A 20,455-nucleotide genomic window follows, 5' to 3' on the forward strand; every position below is an offset into this window, starting at 1 on the left:
TGGTTGGTTTTTTGTTAAGTCTTTTTTTTTAAATCAACTATATCAAAAAAAAAAAAAATTTAAAAACATTTCAAGCAAACCATTACAGGGGAGTAAGAAAAAGACAAGTAACCTAAGATAACTGCTTTACTTCCAACATGTTCCTACTCTACCCCAAGAAAATAACCTAATATAGCAACATTTCTGTGAACTTGTTCCTACCATACCCATCAGAAATTAACAGACCATAGTCATTCCTGGGCATTCCTAGAATGTTAAATTTACCCATGATAGCTTATCTGTTCTTACTGGGTTAACATTCCCCCTTCCTTAATTGCTCTCTATCACTAGTTCCCCTACATTCTACATTATAAACCATTTGTTTTACATTTTTGAATGTTCACATTAGTGGTAGCATATAATATTTCTCTTTTTGTGCCTGGCTTGTTTCACTCAGCATTATGTCTTCAAGGTTCATCCATGTTGTCATATGTTTCACGACATCGTTCCTTCTTAGAGCTGCATAGTATTCCATCATGTATATATACATAAATAAAATTTATCCACTCATCTTTTGAAGGACATTTGGGTTGTTTTCATCTCTTGGCAATTGTGAATAATGCTGCTATGAACACTGGCGTGCAGATATCTGTTCGTGTCACTGCTTTCAGATCTTCCGGGTATATACCGAGAAGTGCAATCGCTGGATCGAATGGTAACTCTTTATCTAGTATTCTAAGTAACTGCCAGACTGACTTCCAGAGTGTCTGAACCATTATACAGTCCCACCAACAATGGATAAGAGTTCCAATTTCTCCACATCCTCTCTAGCATTTGTAGTTTCCTGTTTGTTTAATGGCAGCCATTCTAATTGGTGTGACATGATATCTCGTTGTGGCCTTAATTTATCTCTCTAATAGCTAGTGAAGCTGAACATTTTTTCATGTGTTTCTTGGCCATTTGTATTTCCTCTTCAGAGAACTGTTTTCATACCTTTGCCCATTTTATAATTGGGCTGTCTGTACTATTGTAATTGAGTTGTAGGATTTCTTTATATATGCAAGATATGAGTCTTTTGTCAGATACATGGTTTCCAAAAATTTTTTTCCCATTGAGTTGGCTACCTCTTTACTTTTTTGACAAATTTCTTTGAGGTACAGAAACTTCTAAGCTTGAGGAGTTCCCATTTATCTATTTTTTCTTTTGTTGCTTGTGCTTTGGGTGTAAAGTTTAGGAAGTGGCCGTCTAATACAAGGTCTTGAAGATGTTTCCCTACATTATCTCCTAGGAGTTTTATGGTACTGTCTTTTATATTGAGGTCTTTGATGCACTTTGAGTTAATTTTTGTGTAGGGTGTGAGGTAGGGATCCCCTTTCATTCTTTTGGATATGGATATCCAACTTTCCCAGCCCCATTTGTTGAAAAGACTGTTATGACCCAGTTCAGTGGCACTGGGGGTCTATCTCTGGATTCTGAATTTGATTCTTTTGATCAATATGTCTATCTTTGTGCCGGTACCATGCTGTTTTGACAACTGTGGCTTTATAATAAGCTTCAAATTCGGGGAGTGTAAGTCCTCCCATTTCATTTTTCTTTTTTGGAGTGTCTTTAGCAATTCAAGGCATCTTCCCTTTCCAAATAAATTTGATAACTAGCTTTTCAAGTCTGCAAAGTAGGTTGTTGGAATTTTGATTGGGATTGCATTGAATCTGTAGATGAGTTTGGGTAGAATTGACATCTTAATGACATTTAGCCTTCCTATCCATGAACATGGAATATTTTTCCATTTTTTAAGGTCCCCTTCTATATCTTTTACTAGAGTTATGTAGTTTTGTTTGTATAGGTCTTTTACATCTTTGGTTCAGCTTATTCCTAGGTACTTGATTTTTTTAGTTGCTATTGAAAATGGTATCTTTTTCTTGAGTGTCTCTTCAGTTTGTTCATTTCTAGCATATAGAAACATTGGTGACTTATTTGCATTAATCTTGTATCCCGCTATTTTGCTAAATTTGTTTATTAGCTCTAGTAGCTGTATCGTTGATTTCTCAGGGTTTTCCAGATATAAGATCATAACATCTGCAAACAATGACAGTTTTACTTCTTCCTTTCCAATTTGGATGCCTTTTATTTCTTTGTCTTGCCAGATTGCCCTGGCTAGCACTTCCAGCACCATGTTGAACAACAGTGGTGACAGTGGGCATCCTTGTCTTGTTCCTGATTTTAGAGGGAATGCTTTCAGTCTCTCACCATTAAGTATTATGCTGGCTATAGGTTTTTCATATATGCTCATATATGCTCTTATATGAGCTTATAAAGGCTCATACATGGTTTTTCATATATGCACTCATATATGCTCTATATATGTTTCCTTCAATTCCTACCTTTTGAAGTGTTTTTATCAAAAAGGGATGTTGGATTTTGTCAAATGCTTTTTCAGCATCTATTAAGATGATCATTTGATTTTTCTCTTTTGATTTGTTAATGTGTTGTAATACATTGATTTTCTTATGTTGAACCATCCTTTCATGCCTGGAATGAACCCCACTTGGTCATGGTGTATGAACCTTATCGAGCAGTTGGCAATTTAATCTTGCTTTTAAGGAATTTGTAATGTGAGATCATTTAATCTAATAATAGCTTTTCTTAGGTCAAGTACTTTCTGTTAAGCTTGGCATCAGGAATGTGAGAAGATGCATGGAATATGTTTTAGGCACAGAAATAAACAATGTCACTAATCTTTATTAATATACAGAATGGAGCAACTAGTAATAAAACAATTTTTAGAACACAAATTTGCATATTTAATCAATTTGTTTCTCTTTCTTGCATATGGTCCTATGCATATAGTTCAAGAATAGGCTGTGTTTCTTTGAGTAGAATTTGGAAACTATCCTAATTTTAAAATGATTTTAGGAAGAATGCCAAATTTATAATATATAGATCTTTCTTTTCTGATATTATCCTATAAACAAGGAGTTTCTCTTGATTAGATAGTAATGATGCTAATAATGTTTATATTTACTTCAGTAGGATTTTAGCAAAGTAGAAAGGTGTGGGAACAAACACACAGGAAGAAAAAGAAACATTTAAAGTACTGTGTTCTTCTTGGAGAAATTTCTTTGCAAACCTGTATCATTTAGTTAGCAATTTGATAATTTCAGAAATATTTTTCTGACTTAATGTCTGATTTTTATGTTTTACTCTTCCATTTTTATCTTTTTGTTTTCTTTAGGTAAGAAATGTTGAAACCAATCAATGTTTAGACAACATGGGCCGCAAGGAAAATGAAAAAGTGGGTATATTCAACTGTCATGGTATGGGAGGAAATCAGGTAAACTCTCTTTTGTCAGATTCATGTTTTTGGAGAAAAATATTATTGTTAAAACTATCAATTTAGACCATGGCCCACATTCTAGTAACAGTCAGGTCTTAAAGTTTTGAAAGTTAATGGGTAGTCAAACAAGAACTAATTTAGCTATTTTATTGTTGCCATTATCTTAAGAGAACACAAAAAAGTTTAATAAAAATGACGACACTTGATTTATTCTGACCTATTATATCCCTTTTAGTACATGCCATACCCCTTTGGGAAATGAAATAGAAACGAAAACATCTTCCTTTAAAAATGCTGGAATGGGGCCATTCCTGAAAGAAGAGACCAGATTATCAGATATTTATTTTTTGAAAACCATCTTGACCTTGAGTATATGAGGAAATAGTATGAGGTCATTATATACTTCATTCCTGATATAATTTGGTTTCCATTTTTGCATTGAATTCCAGGTTTTCTACATTTTAAAGGTAGACCTGTCCACCATTGACTCACAATCCGTTTCTAAGTGAAGGGAAAGTTTGGTTATCACTGCTCCTTGTTAACACTGGTTCTGTCTCAGCCGGTTCAGATTCTTGAGAGGAGGGGACCTATTGCTACCAGAATAACAGCCAAGAGAGAAAATGGTGTGAATTAAATACTCAATTAAAAGGAAAAAAGATTTCTAACTGAAAAAATGGAAGAAAAAAGAAGGCAGCACTGTCAATGAGCTTACAGTTAACGAGGAAAGCAAAATATTTTAGACTCATTACCACATATGAACAAAACAAATGAGGACTACATTTTATTTTCTACTTTATTTATTACTTTTAATTTATTACCTGAATAATACAAAATAATCCCTCAACAAGGGCGATGCCTTCCCAATGGTGATTATTCTAAATTTATTTTACAAATCTTTATATATATCACGGTTTCTAGGAGCTTTTGAATTTCAATGAAATTTAAAAATGCATGGGTAAGCACATTGCTTACAGTTTGGCTTTGGCTATCTAGATGCCCTTTGGCCTAGGTGAAAATTTAGTTGTTAAACAAGATTGCTAACTGACTAAAAGCCTAAGACAGCACTTTTTATTGACAGTCCAATAAATTATCAGATACTTACCAGACTATAAAAAGGATATTTGTGCTCTTACAAAACATTGGAAAGTGGCTTTGCAAAGTGGGCCACGTGTGGCTGCCTTGCTTTGCTTCTTGGCTGGAACAGCCTGCTGCCCTGGCTGCTTTAAGAGGTAGAAATTGGAATCTCAGGGAACTGGAACAACAAAGCAGAGTTGGAAATAGTTGAGCCTCCACAAGTTGTCTATAGAAGTGGAGGAGAATCACATCAGTGAGTTCTTTATGTATGGTGGAGTTTCTGGGATAGAGTGAAGTGAGGTAGCAAAAGATATTTTGCTCACATATATCAAGCTTTATTTGTGCTGCAGCTGAATGTGCCAAGATTCCATAGAAAAATATATGTTGAATCTGGTGCTGTAGAGCAAGAAAATGGCCCTGTTGAATTTTGGTATCCATATTTCAAACAGGGCCTGTGTGAAACAATGGAGTATTTTAAAAGGAAGTTCTCTGGCTCAAAAAGAAAAAAAAAAAAAAACAACAAAAAAAAAACAGTAAGGTAAAAAGCTTACTTATTAAAATTCCAAGTAGCATGCCAAAGTTTCAATTTAAGCAAGGAAATATTTCAACCAAACCTTCTAACTCATAGTTTGTAAAAGTGACCTTATGGGAGAGTGTTAGAATAAACAAGATAGAGCAATGATAAAGCACTCAAAAGACAGCTGAACTTATTGTTATATTGATTCACAATGAAGGTGAAAGGCCTCTACTGCCAAAACCCAATAGATTCCTGATGAATTTAGTTGGAAATAGCAAAAAAAAAAAAAAAAAACTATCAACGGATTAAGCACATAGGGGTTTAATTTCTTACGTGAGAAGAAGTTTAAAGATAGTTGCTGGTATTTGTTCAGGTCCTGAGTAATTCCATCAGGAAACCAGACTCTTTGCTTCTTTTCTTCAGTACTTAGAAGTGGTTTTAATCATCAGCTGGTCACAGGAGGGCTGCTGAAACTTGACATCATGACCATATTCAAGGCAGGAAGAAGTGAGGGTACTGGACAGCTATAATAGCCATGTCTGCCTGTTTTTTGGGAAAGCAAAGCCTTCCTAGAGGCTCAACATACCTCCATGTGTATCTCTTTGGTCAGACGTGTTTCTTGGACACCCCTAGTGCAAGGAGGAATGGCAAGTGGATATTGTACTTCACACTCACACATGGCTGCTCCTCACAATTCAGTTAGCATGGATGTTGGGTGGACCTTTAGAAATATCTGCCATAATTTGTTTCAGTAGATTGTGAAAAAATCAACTAGTCACCCACACTATGATGATCTATAGAATTGTTTTTAAACCCAAATATTATTTATGAAATCATTCTAATTCTAATGCAGATAAAAATGAAGGAGGAAAGTGTTGCAGATGAGTCATCCACATAAATTCATTAAGGGGCTATAGTCCATGTTAAAAAAGGTAACCAGTTATATACCCATGTTTTAAATTACATTCAAATGAATGATAGCTGTGTTTAAAACCAAACACCTGGGTCATAAATGTTAACAATTAGATCATTCATGTTCAAGTTTTGAAATATCCAGAAATAAGCTACACCACTCCATTGTAAGCTCTTGTTGGCAGGGACTATATCTTACTCCTCTTGTCAGCCCCAGCATTTGACACAGTGCCTGGGATATGGTAAGCTCTTAGTAAAGATTAGTCAAGTAAATGAATGGAAGAATGCGTTGTCAGAACAATGGATTTATACCTTAGTACTATGTAGAGATTACGAAGCAATAATTAGCTTTTATTGTCATAGTAATTGAAAGCATATAAAGATACCAATTTCAGGGATACATAAAGAAAATGAACAAATAAACAATTAAAAAAACTCATGCCTACATATATTCTAATGTCTATGTATTACCAACTTAATGAAAAGATAGAAGTTAAAAGCAATATTTATTTCTATCTACATAAATACTTGCTAATGTGCACAAATATGTATACACGTGAATATGGGGCCTTTTTTGTTATAACACAAACAATAGAAAGAACTAAATATTTACCAAGAGAGAATGGATAAATAAATCCTGGTCTACCCAGACTATAGAATACTATATAGCTACCAAAATGACTGAGGGAGGGCTACATGTATGTCATCAAAAAATTGAAAGAGGAAATAAAAATCCACAGTACAGCTTATTTTGAATTTTTGAAAAATTTTGAGTTTTTATGCTATATAATCTACTAGAAATGTATAGAAATCTATCTGGAAGAAAGTAATCTGGAGAGAAGATTGAGTTGCAATAGAATTTTTTTCTTTTTACTCCATATTTTTTTGTACATATGTATTTCATAATTAAACAAATAAAATTGGAGAGAATGAACTGCTGAGAATAAAAGAATATCATTTAGTAGCATCACACTTAGCTGATTAATTAGGTAACTTATGATAAGGGACTTAATATTTTTAAGCTTTAATATGTGATTACCATAAAATGGGCAAAATATGTTTCTCCCTCCATTTTTGCTCTTAAGATTTGTAAAATTTGTAAAACAGTTAACACTAAGAATGGCACCTATTAAACGCTCAGTATGTGTTGGTCTGTTACCATTAATTATTCTCTTTCCTTATTAAATCCATATATGTCCTCATTTAATTTACTTTTTACTTCTATAAGTAAAAAATAAAATGGTCATAAAGTGATTAATGCCAGTAGCAAGATAAAAGTGCAGCACTCCTAATGTATCGATCAGCTCAGTAAAATGAACTACCTCCTCTGATACTCTAACAAATATATGTTATGAAGAAATTAAACCATCACATAAACCCAATTACTGTGATTTCTGCTTTGATGAAACGAAACATTTGCAGGATATTAAATACTAGAGATATGTTTAAATTATTATCTTGTTCACTTTGAAAAAGAACAGATTTAAGATTTACTTTCAGAGCTACTCTCCCTGTTTTTTATTGCTAGTATTTTATGTTATCATGAAAGTAGTGTCTACTTTTATGGTCATTTAGTTTTGATTTAAAAGTATCCCAGCCCATAAAAATATTCAGTTATCTGTCCTGCTTTTACACAAAAGTCATAACAAATATTAACAGTTTTTTTTGTTTGTTTTTTTAGCATTTCAACTCAATTACATTTCTAAAAGGTGCTTTATGTTTGTTGCCAATTTTACCTTAACCATTTACCCTGTCACAAAGGTTTTTCTTCTTTTATTTTTATCAATAGGCTTTATTATCAATTATCTCTGATAACTGAAATTGAACAGCAAGTACAGAAACTTCCCAGAGAACCCCTTCCCCAGTTTCCTGTATTCTTGACCTCTAGTTACAGTGTGGTGCATTTGTTACAGTCGATGAAAAATATGATACATTGTTATAAACTCTGCTCCATAGTTTACAATAAAGTTCACTCTGTATTTATACAGTTCTGTGGATTTTGACAAATGCATGTCATGTATCCACCACTACAGTAACCTGCAGAATAGTTTGACTGTCCTGAAAATGCCCCATGTTCCACCTATTCGTCTCTCTCCCTCATTCCACATGAATCTCTGGCAACCACTGGCAACTGCCTCTATAGTTTTGCCTTTTCCAGAATATCATTTTCTTGAGATCACATAGTATGTACCCTCTCAGAATGACTTCTTTCACTTAGCAAGATACAGTTAAGGTTTCTTCATGTCTTTTTATGGCTTGATAGCTCATTTCTTCTTATCACTCAGTAATATTCCTTTTTTATCAATGTACTGCAGTTTGCTTTTCCATTCACCTAGTGAAGAATACCGTGGTTGCTTCCTATTTTTGCCAATTATGAATAAAGTTGCTACCAACATTTGTGGTCAGGTCTTTCTGTGGACATAGGTTTTCACTTCATTTGAGTAACACTTAGGAGAGCAATTGTTGGATCTTGTGGTAAGAGTATAGATGTGAAAGAAGCTGCCAAATTCTCATCCAAAATGGCTGTATCATTCTGCATTCCACCAGCAATAAATGAGAGTTCCTGTTCCTCCACATCCTCATCAGCATTTGGTGTTGTCTGTGTTTTGGATTTTAGCCCTTCTAATAGATGTGTAGTTGTATCTCGTTGTTCTAATTTGCAATTCCTTAATGACATGATGTTGAGCATCTTTTCCTATGCATATTCACCACCTGAATATCTTCTTTGGTGAAAAATCTGTTCAGATCTTTTGCCCATTTTTAATTGGGTTTGTTGTTTTCTTATTGTTGAGTTTTAGGAGTTCTTTGTATATTTTAGATAAAATTCTTTTATCAGATATCTGTTTTAGAAATATTTACTCCCAAACTGTGACTTGTCTTTTCATTCTCTTAAATGAGTTTTGACAGTTTTTTGTTTCATTTTGTTTTGTTTTGTTTTGCTTAAATTCCTGGAAACATTGGGAAGAAATTTACTTTTTAGTTTAGTTTAGTTTTTAGAAATATTTTTCTTACACACTCAAATATCCAACAAAATGAAAAATTGAGTCAATGGGGGTATTTTAGCAGTAATACAATAAAAACAAATAAATATAGAAGAATTATTAGATTTGACCCTGGAGCACTTGAGTTACTCTTTTTACAACCATATAAATAAGTCTTCTACCTCAGAGAATAATGACATGTTTAGGCATTCCATTTCTTTCTATTTTTGAAATGCTTCCTTTTTATTAGCAAGCAAAACCGTGAGGGCCATTAAACATTTTAAAAAATGAAAACTCAGAGGAATTTGATTAAAACATCAATATAACTTTTTTACAAGTGAAAAAGTATTTGCAATTTATTTATATAAAGCATGTTACTAAGAATCATGGGATTGCTTTCTCTCTACTTCTGAAAAGATGGCATAGATTCCTGGAAGCAGCTCCATGTTCCCTACAATCCTAGTGACTCAAATTTATGTCCTTACCAACTTCCCTCCAGAGCTCTGGAATATATTTCCAATTAATTATTGTAAATCTCAGCAGGCATATCAAATTCAGCAGTTTCCAAATGAGACTCATTTTCTTCCTGTTCCAGTTTGCTAATGCTGCCATTTTGCAAAATATCAGAAATGGATTGGCTTTTATAAAGGGGAGTTATTTGGTTACAAAGTTACAGTCTTAAGACCATAAAGTATTCAAGGTAAGGCATTAACAAAGGGTACTTTCACTGGAGAAAGGCCATTGGCATCTGGAAAACCTCTTTTAGCTGGGAAGGCACATGGCTGGCATCTGCTTGCTTCCAGTTTGCATTTCTAAATGGCGTTCTCCAAATGTCTGTGTCAGCTTTCAACAGCCATCTTCAAAATGTCTGTCTCAGCTACAGCTCCTCTGAAATCCTTCTGTTTCTGAGCTTTTGTAGGGCTCCAGTAATTAAATCAAGACCCAAGATGAATGGGTCATGGAAATAATCCCATCAACAGGTCACACCCTAATCAAAGATGTTACTAGTCACATCTCCATGGAAACAATCAAAAGGTTCCAGCCTAATCAACACTCATACGTCTGCCCCCACAAGACTGCATCAAAGAACATGGCCTTTTGGGTTACATAATACATTCAAACTGGCACATTTCCCTTCCATACAGTCATCAAAAACAGAAACATAAAGGTTACCTTTAACACCTCCATTCCCTCACTTCACAAGTTTGATTGGTCACCAAATTCTGGCATTTCTATATGAAAATATCCCTTGATTTCTACCCCTGAGTCCCTTTAGAACCAGGCCTTCTGACTCTGTCTGGCCTAAATCTTCCTGCACCTGTATAACTGAAAAAATCTCATTATTTCCCTGACTATATCATTCATGCTACATTAGAATTAAAATCTTCAGCAATCCCCTACTGCCTAATTCCTTAGTATAATATGCAAAGGACCTAATTCCTTAGTATGATATACAAAGCTCCACATGTTTTCCTCTCCAACTGGCTTTCCAGCTTGGTTTCTCCCCTCCAGTAGTCCCTTCTACTTCAGCCACATGCCTGAAAATGTTCAATTACTTGCATGCTCTGTGCATTTATGTATCTCCACAGTTCACTCATACTGTTTTCTCCAATTGTACTATTCATTATATACTGCTTCACTCTCAAGCTCAAGAAGAAACTCTCCCCATTCAAAACCAAAATAATTGAGCTCTTTGTCTTGGTTTGAAGCTGCTTGTATACCAGAAAAGCATGTTCTTAAATCTAATTCATTCCTGTGAATGTGGAACCATTGTAAGTGGGATCTTTTGATAAGTCTACTTGAATTAAGGTGTTACCCACCTCAATCAGGATGGGTCTAAATCCTCTTAATAGAGTCCTTTATAAAGAGATTGAAATACAGACAAAGAGAGAAAACCATGGAAGCAAAAGGCGGAAACCCAAAGAGAAGGGAGAGACCTGCAGATGCTGCCATGTGCCTTGCTATGTGGCAGAGGTGCCAAGGATCAGTGGGAGCCAGTCTTCAGGAAGAAAGCATCATCTGGTCTCAAAACTGTAAGCTAATAAATTTCCACTGTTTAAGCCAATCCATTTCATGGTATTTACTTTAAGCACTCTAAGATATTAAAACACTCCCTTTTTCCTATCTATCAGCAAACATGTTCCTAACCTAAATAGGACATTTATTAATGGATAAACTATAACTTAATCAATCTCCTATTGTTTAACACTAAACATTTTCATTGTAATAGACCAGGTTCATCGGTGTCTTTCTAGCTAAAATCCTGTGAGCATCCATGTTTCCTTCTTTAGAAATAATGTCTAGAAGTAAATTTTCTAGATCAAATGTTATGCAACATTAAGGGCTTTGAATATATAGTGAAAATTGCTCCATTTAAGGTTACACAAATTTAACAGGACTAACAGCTAAAATAGGAAAAGGCACTATGATTAACATTTAACAGATATTATTCTCTTTGATTCTTACAACAAACTATGAAATACAAAGTATTATTATCCTGATTTTATAAGTGAGTTCAGTGGAAACAGAGATATTAGTAATGCATTTGAGGTGACAAAGCCAGTTTAAACCCATCGACTCCAAACCAAGTCTCAATCACATTCCCCCAGGGTTGTAATCTCATTGGCTAACTCTAACTGGATATTGTGGGGTTTTTTCCATCTTTGCAAATTTAATATGGGAGAAAAAATTTATCTTGTTTTGAATCATATTTCTAGCATTATTGATGCATTTCTGCATTTACAAGTTGGCATAAATACAGGTGAATTTCCAAATGTTATTTTTGCTTATTTTTCTGGGAATTTAGGGGGAGGGATTCTTTCTCTTGTACATTTATGAGAATGCTTCATTAAATAAGATTGTTACCTTCTGTCATACATGTTGTAAATATTTTTCTGCCTTTAACATATTGTTTGTAATGTGTTTTCATATACAAACTTTTTTAGTGCAATTTTGTTGAGATATATTCACATACCATACAATCATCCAACTGTGTACAATCAGTTGCTCACAGTATTATCACAGTTGTGCATTCATCACCGCAATTTTTTTAATATCTTCATTACTCTAAAAAAAATAAACTAAAAATAAGAATAAAAATAAAAGTAAAAAAGAACACCCAAAACATCTTATACTCCTTCCCCCCCCCCATTATTCATTTACTTTTTGTCCCCCTTTTTTCTACTCATTTGTCCATACCCTGGATAAAGGGAGTGTGAGCCACAAGGTTTTTACAATCACACAGTCACACTATATAAGCTATGTATTTATACAATTGTCTTCAAGAATCAAGGATACTGGATTGCAGTTCACCAATTTCAGGTATTTCCTTCTAGCTATTCTAGAACACTAAAAACTTAAAAGGAATATCTACATAATGCCTAAGAAACCTCCAGAATGACCTCTCCACTCCATTTGAGAGCTCTCAGCCACTGAGATTTTATTTTGTTTAATTTTCTCTTCCCCCCTTTTGGTCAGGAAGGCTTTCTCAATCCCATGATGCCAGGTTCAGGCTCATCCCCAGGAGTCATGTCCCACATTGCCAGGGAGATATACACCCCTGGGAGTCATGTCCCATGTAGGGGGAGAGCATTGAGTTTACCTACTGAGTGAAGTTAGAGCACACATCTGAGCAACAAAAGGTTCTCTGGGGGTGACTCTTAGGCACAATTATAAGTAGGCTTAGCCTCTCCTTTGTAGTAACAAGCTTCATAAGGGCAAGCCCCACGATTAAGGACTTGGCCTACTACAATAGTAATCCCCAGTGCTTGCGAGAATATAAGGAATTCCCCAGATGGAATGTTCCACTGTTTCCCCATGCCCTCAAGGGGGTCCTGCAAATACTTTTTATTCTCTGCCCAAATTACTCTGGGATATATCAGGGTTTCACACTACCCTGTTCAGACCAACCAGATCTCACCCCCTATTCAAGATTCCATGTAATAAACTGACCATTCAAGTTAACCTTTATAGTGTGTACAGAAAATATAGATTTTGCACCAAATATGAATCTCTTCCTTTGGTTTCATACAGAAGTTGAGGTTTTAAAACACAGTCAGTGTCATCCTTTTCCCTTTAGTCTGTTTTACCTTAGTTCTAACCAAGTCCATTTCATTCATATCTCTAACTGAAGTCTGATCTCTTTGCAGCCTCTTTTAACATTTGCTGTATGGAGTAATGCTGACATTCATAGCTGCTGAACTCGGACTCTGAGTCTCAGATGTCACACAGATACCCAAAGTTTCAGGGACTGACCAGGTTATACACAAGCAGCTCAGCATGTCAGAATTTAGAGACTTGCAATTCAGAATTCAGAATTTACAACTCATGAATAGATATGACTGCTGTAAGAGCTTACAATCTAGGAACCTTTACCATAAGCCTTCCCCTGGTAACCTATGCCCTAAGATTCAATTCTCAGAGTTTGTACATTATAGTTAGTTCATATTAATGAGACATTATGATGTTCTTCTTTTAAATTCTGGCTTATTTCACTCAACATATTGTTCTCAAGGTCCATTCACCTAGTTGCATACGTCATGATTTCATTTCTTCTTGCCACCACTCAGTATTCCATTGTATGTATACACCACAGTTCACCATTCTGTTTATCAGTCGATGTACCCTTAGACAACCTCCATCCATTGCGAATTGTGAACTCTGCTGCCATAAACACCAGCATACAATGCCCACTCATGTGCCTGCTCTCAGTTCTTCCAAGTATCTATCCAGTAACGGGGTTGCAGGACCATATGGGAACCCCATAGTTAGCTTCCTGTGGAACCACCACACTGCCCTCCACTGGGATGTGCCATTTTACTTCCCTACCAACAGGAATAGGTACATCTCTCCCTCTGTATTTTCTCCAGCACTTGTATCCCTCTGCTTAATTTTTAACGTTTTATTCACACATCATACAATCCACCCTAAGTAAACAAAGATTCTCAGTATGATACATAATTATGCAATCACCACCACAATCTTTATGAGGACATTTCCATTTCTTCCCCAAAAGAAGAGGAAAAGGAGAAAAATGAGGAATAAAAATACAAAAGATAAAAAGAAAATACAATGAAAAGGTCAGACAACAACACTACCACCAAGTATCACATATTAATCCCTCATATCTGCCTCTTATAGACATTTAGCTTTGGTCTTTGCCTTTGTTACAATTAGTGGAAGCATCTTACACTGTTACCATTGACTATAGACTCTAGTTTGTATTGGTTGTATTTTTTCCCCTACACCATCCAATTTTCAACACCTTACAATGTTGACATTCATTTGTTCGCCCTCATTTAAAAACACTTTAGAGGAGGGGGCAAGATGGCAGCATAGAGAGGAGTAGAATTTAGTTAGTCCCCCTGGAGCAACTAATAAACAACCAGGAGCAACCAGTAAATAATTTGGAATAACTGCTGGGGGACAACCGTGACTGTCCACACATCCTACACCAACCTGGATTGGGAGAAATGCCTGAGATCACAGCAGAGAATCTGTAAGTAAAATCATGCTGGGAGTCCCCTCCACCCATGGCAGGCTAAGCTGCAAAACCTCGCTGTGGTAGAAAGCAGTATTAACTGAGCAAGCAAATATAGCTCAGCCCAGGTCCAATAGAGGTTTTAATTAACAAATGTGGACTGCCAAATACAAGCTACAAACCCCCAACAAGCAAACAGAGGCTTTTAGTGATGACTGACCTTAAGAAGCTGGAGGACTCCTCTGTCCCAGGAAGGGGAGCCCCGAAGATCAGGTGCTCCCTGGTCAATGGGCGAAACTGGGGGGCCACAGACAGCTCTGAAAGGGGGCTTTCTGTCCCTTTTTGTCTCTCTCAACCTGAGGGGCTTAGTGGAGAGAGCCTCAGCCATTTTCAGTTTGTAGTGCCCTGACTCGGGAGGAGATAACAGAGTCAGAGAGACAGAAGAGCTATTCAAATGCAGATGACAACTCCCAAGGGAGTGTGTTCTAGTTTGCTGATGCTGCCGGAATGCAAAACACCAGAAATGGATTGGCATTTATAAAAGGGGGTATATTTGGTTACACAGTTACAGTCTTAAGGCCATGAAGTGTCCAAGGTAATGCATCAACAATTGGGTACCTTCACTGGAGGATGGCCAATGGTGTCTGGAAAACCTCTGTTAGCTTGGAAGGCATGTGTCTGGCATCTGCTCCAGAGTTCTGGTTTCAAAATGGCTTTCTCCCAGGACATTCCTCTCTAGGCTTCAGCTTCTCTCCAGAATGTCACTCTGTTTGCATTCTTCAAAGTGTCCCTCTTGGCTGTAGCAAACTTGCTCCTGTCTGAGCTTATATAGTGCTCCAGTAAACTAATGAAGGCCCATGCTGAATGGGCAGAGCCACACCTCCATGGAAACTATCCAATCAGAGTCATCACCCACAGTTGGGTGGGTCACATCTCCATGGGAATACGCAAAGAACTGCAATCTAATTAACAGTGATATGTCTGCCCACACAAGATTACATCAGAGATAATGGCATTTTGGGGGACATAATACATTCAAACTGGCACAGGGTGTATCTTCCCTGAGAGGAAGGAGATGGGGCCCAGCTCTAATATCTGCTTTCCCTTCAGAACTCAGACCCCAGAGCCTGGGGGAAGACAGCCAAAACAGAAACTAAAGGGGCCACACCTCCTGACACCACTCAGGAGCAACAGGATGACAGGTGCCACCTGCTGGGCAGGTTACAAAAAGCACAGTAGCTAGAGATCTCACAGGAAAGTCTGTCAGTTTCTAAGACACACCTGCAGGGAGCCTTGAAACTGAATATAACCCCATTCTGAGATCTGAACCTGTCTGGTCTGGGAAAATATGATTGGGGTAACAAAGGAAACCAGATGTCTAGAAAACAGAAAACTACAATCTACACTAGGAAAAATGAAGCTATGGCCCAAAGGAACAAATTTACACCTCAATCAAGATACAGTTGAGATATTGTTTCACTTTAATAAAACAATCTATTAAAAATTTTCAAAGAAGTATGCTAAATCAAATCAAAAACCAAATCAATGAGTACAGAGAAGATAAGGCAAAAAAAAAAAGATGAAGGCTATAAAGAAAACTCTGGGTGAACATAAGGTAGAAATCAAAAGTTTGAAAAACCAACTGACGGAATCTATAGAAAATGAAAGGCACAATACAAGAGATGAAGAACACAATGGAGACATACAACAGCAGAGTTCAAGGGGCAGAAGAAAACACTCAGGAACTGGAGAACAAGACATCTGAAATCCTACCCACAAAATAACAGATAGGGAAAAGAATGGAAAAATACAAGCAACGGCTCAGGGAATTGAATGACAACATGAAGCACATGAATGTAAGTGTCATGGGTGTCCTAGAAGGAAAAGGGGAGGGAAAAGCAGCAGAAGCAATTAATAGAGGAAATAATCAATGAAAATTTCCCATCTCTTATGAGAGACATAAAATTACAGATCCAAGAAGCACAGCGTACCCCAAACAGAATAGATCTGAATAGGTCTACCCCAAGACACTTAATAATCAGATTATCAAATGTCAAAGACAGAGAGAATCCTGAAAGCAGCAAGAGAAATGCAATCCATCACATACAAAGAAAGGTTGGTAAGACTATGTGCAGATTTCTCAGTAGAAACCATGGAGGCAAGAAGGAAGTGGTGTGATATATTTAAGATACTGAAAGAGAAAAACAGCCAACCAGGAGTCCTATATCCAGCAAAACTGTTCTTCAAATATGAGGGAGAGGGGGCGGGGCAAGATGGCAGACTGGTGAGCTGTATGTTTTAGTTACTCCTCCAGGAAAGTAGGTAGAAAGCCAGGAACTGCGTGGACTGGACACCACAGAGCAATCTGTCTTTGGGCATACTTCATACAACACTCATGAAAACGTGGAACTGCTGAGATCAGCGAAATCTGTAAGTTTTTGCGGCCAGGGGACCCGCGCCCCTCCCTGCCAGGCTCAGTCCCGTGGGAGGAGGGTCTGTCAGCTCCGGGAAGGAGAAGGGAGAACTGCAGTGGCTGCTCTTATCGGAAACTCATTCTACTGATCCAAACTCCAACCATAGATAGACTGAGACCAGACACCAGAGAATCTGAGAGCAGCCAGCCCAGCAGAGAGGAGACAGGCATAGAAAAAAAAAAACAACACGAAAAAATCCAGAATAAAAGCAGAGGATTTTTGGAGTTCTGGTGAACACAGAAAGGGGAAGGGCGGAGCTGAGGCCCTAAGGCGCATATGCAAATCCCGAAGAAAAGCTGATCTCTCTGCCCTGTGGACCTTTCCCTAATGGCCCTGGTTGCTGTGTCTATTAGCATTTCAATAACCCATTAGATCTCTGAGGAGGGCCCTTTTTTTTTTTTTTTTTTTTTTAATCCCTTTTTCTTTTTCTAAAACAATTACTCTAAGAAGCCCAATACAGAAAGATTCAAAGGCTTTCAATTTGGGCACGTCAAGTCAAGAGCAGAACTAAGAGAGCTCTGAGACAAAACGCAATAATTCAGTGGCTGAGAAAATTCACTAAACACCACAACTTCCCAAGAAAAGGGGGGTGTCCACTCACAGCCACCATCCTGGTGGACAGGAAACACTCCTGCCCATCGCCAGCCCCATAGCCCAGAGCTGCCCCAGACAACCCAGTGTGACGGAAGTGCTTCAAATAACAGGCACACACCACAAAACTGGGCGTGGACATTAGCCTTCCCTGCAACCTCAGCTGATTGTCCCAGAGTTGGGAAGGTGGAGCAGTGTGAATTAACAAAGCCCCATTCAGCCATCATTTGAGCAGACTGGGAGCCTCCCTACACAGCCCAGCAGCCCAGAACTGCCCTGGGGGGACGGCACTCACCTGTGACATAGCACAGTCATCCCTCAACAGAGGACCCGGGGTGCACAGCCTGGAAGAGGGGCCCACTTGCAAGTCTCAGGAGCCATACGCCAATACCAAGGACTTGTGGGTCAGTGGCAGAGACAAACTGTGGCAGGACTGAACTGAAGGATTAGACTATTGCAGCAGCTTTAAAACTCTAGGATCACCAGGGAGATTTGATTGTTAGGGCCACACCCCCTCCACGACTGCCCAGAAACACGCCCCACATACAGGGCAGGCAACACCAACTACACACGCAAGCTTGGTACACCAATTGGGCCCCACAAGACTCACTCCCCCACTCACCACAAAGGCTAAGCAGGGGAGAACTGGCTTGTGGAGAACAGGTGGCTCGTGGACGCCACCCGCTGGTTAGTTAGAGAAAGTGTACTCCACGAAGCTGTAGATCTGATAAATTAGAGTTAAGGACTTCAATAGGTCTACAAACCCTAAAACAACCCTATCAAGTTCAGCAAATTCCACGAGGCCAAAAACAACAGAAAATTATAAAGCATATGAAAAAACCAGACGATATGGATAACCCAAGCCCAAGCACCCAAATCAAAAAACCAGAAGAGACACAGCACCTAGAGCAGCTACTCAAAGAACTAAAGATGAACAATGAGACCATAGTACGGGATATGAAGGAAATCAAGAAGACTCTAGAAGAGCATAAAGAAGACATTGCAAGATGAAATAAAAAACTGGATGATCTTATGGAAATTAAAGAAACTGTTGACCAAATTAAAAAGACTCTGTACACTCATAGTACAAGACTAGAGGAAGTTGAACAACGAATCAGTGACCTGGAAGATGACAGAATGGAAAATGAAAGCATAAAAGAAAGAATGGGGAAAAAAATTGAAAAAATCGAAATGGACCTCAGGGATATGATAGATAATATGAAACGTCCAAATATAAGACTCATTGGTGTCCCAGAAGGGGAAGAAAAGGGTAAAGGTCTAGGAAGAGTATTCAAAGAAATTGTTGGGGAAAACTTCCCAAATCTTCTAAACAACATAAATACACAAATCATAAATGCTCAGCGAACCCCAAATAGAATAAATCCAAATAAACCCACTCCGAGACATATACTGATCACACTGTCAAACACAGAAGAGAAGGAGCAAGTTCTGAAAGCAGCAAGAGAAAAGCAATTCACCACATACAAAGGAAACAGCATAAGACTAAGTAGTAACTACTCAGCAGCCACCATGGAGGCAAGAAGGCAGTGGCACGATATATTTAAAATTCTGAGTGAGAAAAATTTCCAGCCAAGAATACTTTATCCAGCAAAGCTCTCCTTCAAATTTGAGGGAGAGCTTAAATTTTTCACAGACAAACAAATGCTGAGAGAATTTGCTAACAAGAGACCTTCCCTACTGGAGATACTAAAGGGAGCCCTACAGACAGAGAAACAAAGACAGGACAGAGAGACTTGGAGAAAGGTTCAGTACTAAAGAGGTTCAGCATGGGTACAATAAAGGATATTAATATACAGAGGAGAAAATATGGCAAACATAAACCAAAGGATAAGATGGCCGATTCAAGAAATGCCTTCACGGTTATAACGTTGAATGTAAATGGATTAAACTCCCCAATTAAAAGATATAGATTCGCAGAATGGATCAAAAAAAATGAACCATCAATATGTTGCATACAAGAGACTCATCTTAGACACAGGGACACAAAGAAACTGAAAGTGAAAGGATGGAAAAAAAAATATCATGCAAGCTACAGCCAAAAGAAAGCAGGTGTAGCAATATTAATCTCAGATAAAATAGACTTCAAATGCAGGGATGTTTTGAGAGACAAAGAAGGCCACTACATACTAATAAAAGGGGCAATTCAGCAAGAAGAAATAACAATCGTAAATGTCTATGCACCCAATCAAGGTGCCACAAAATACATGAGAGAAACACTGGCAAAACTAAAGGAAGCAATTGATGTTTCCACAATAATTGTGGGAGACTTCAACACATCACTCTCTCCTATAGATAGATCAACCAGACAGAAGACCAATAAGGAAATTGAAAACCTAAACAATCTGATAAATAAATTAGATTTAACAGACATCTACAGGACATTACATCCCAAATCACCAGGATACACATACTTTTCTAGTGCTCACGGAACTTTCTCCAGAATAGATCATATGCTGGGACATAAAACAAGCCTCAATAAATTTAAAAAGATTGAAATTATTCAAAGCACATTCTCTGACCACAATGGAATACAATTAGAAGTCAATAACCATCAGAGACTTAGAAAATTCACAAATACCTGGAGGTTAAACAACACACTCCTAAACAATCAGTGGGTTAAAGAAGAAATAGCAAGAGAAATTGCTAAATATATAGAGACGAATGAAAATGAGAACACAACATACCAAAACCTATGGGATGCAGCAAAAGCAGTGCTAAGGGGGAAATTTATAGCACTAAACGCATATATTAAAAAGGAAGAAAGAGCCAAAATCAAAGAACTAATGGGTCAACTGAAGAAGCTAGAAATTGAACAGCAAACCAATCCTAAACCAAGTAGAAGAAAAGAAATAACAAGGATTAAAGCAGAAATAAATGACATAGAGAACAAAAAAACAATAGAGAGGATAAATATCACCAAAAGTTAGTTCTTTGAGAAGATCAACAAGATTGACAAGCCCCTAGCTAGACTGACAAAATCAAAAAGAGAGAAGACCCATATAAACAAAATAATGAATGAAAAAGGTGACATAACTGCAGATCCTGAAGAAATTAAAAAAAATTATAAGAGGATATTATGAACAACTGTATGGC

The 20,455-nt window shown here is 37.3% G+C and overlaps 1 protein-coding gene across 3 annotated transcripts in view; it reads left to right on the forward strand.

Moving 5' to 3' along the window:
• The window catches only part of GALNT13 (polypeptide N-acetylgalactosaminyltransferase 13), a 574,420-nt gene that overhangs the window by 513,089 nt on the left and 40,876 nt on the right, over positions 1-20,455 (forward strand). For all 3 annotated transcript variants that reach the window (XM_037849905.1, XM_037849906.1, XM_037849908.1), the window contains one exon: positions 3,212-3,310. In XM_037849905.1, coding sequence (XP_037705833.1) covers positions 3,212-3,310 — 99 coding nt within the window. The remainder of the gene's footprint in view (positions 1-3,211; positions 3,311-20,455) is intronic.

The sequence above is a fragment of the Choloepus didactylus genome, chromosome 9 (genome assembly GCF_015220235.1).
Source record: "Choloepus didactylus isolate mChoDid1 chromosome 9, mChoDid1.pri, whole genome shotgun sequence".
Classification (NCBI taxonomy): domain Eukaryota; kingdom Metazoa; phylum Chordata; class Mammalia; order Pilosa; family Megalonychidae; genus Choloepus; species Choloepus didactylus.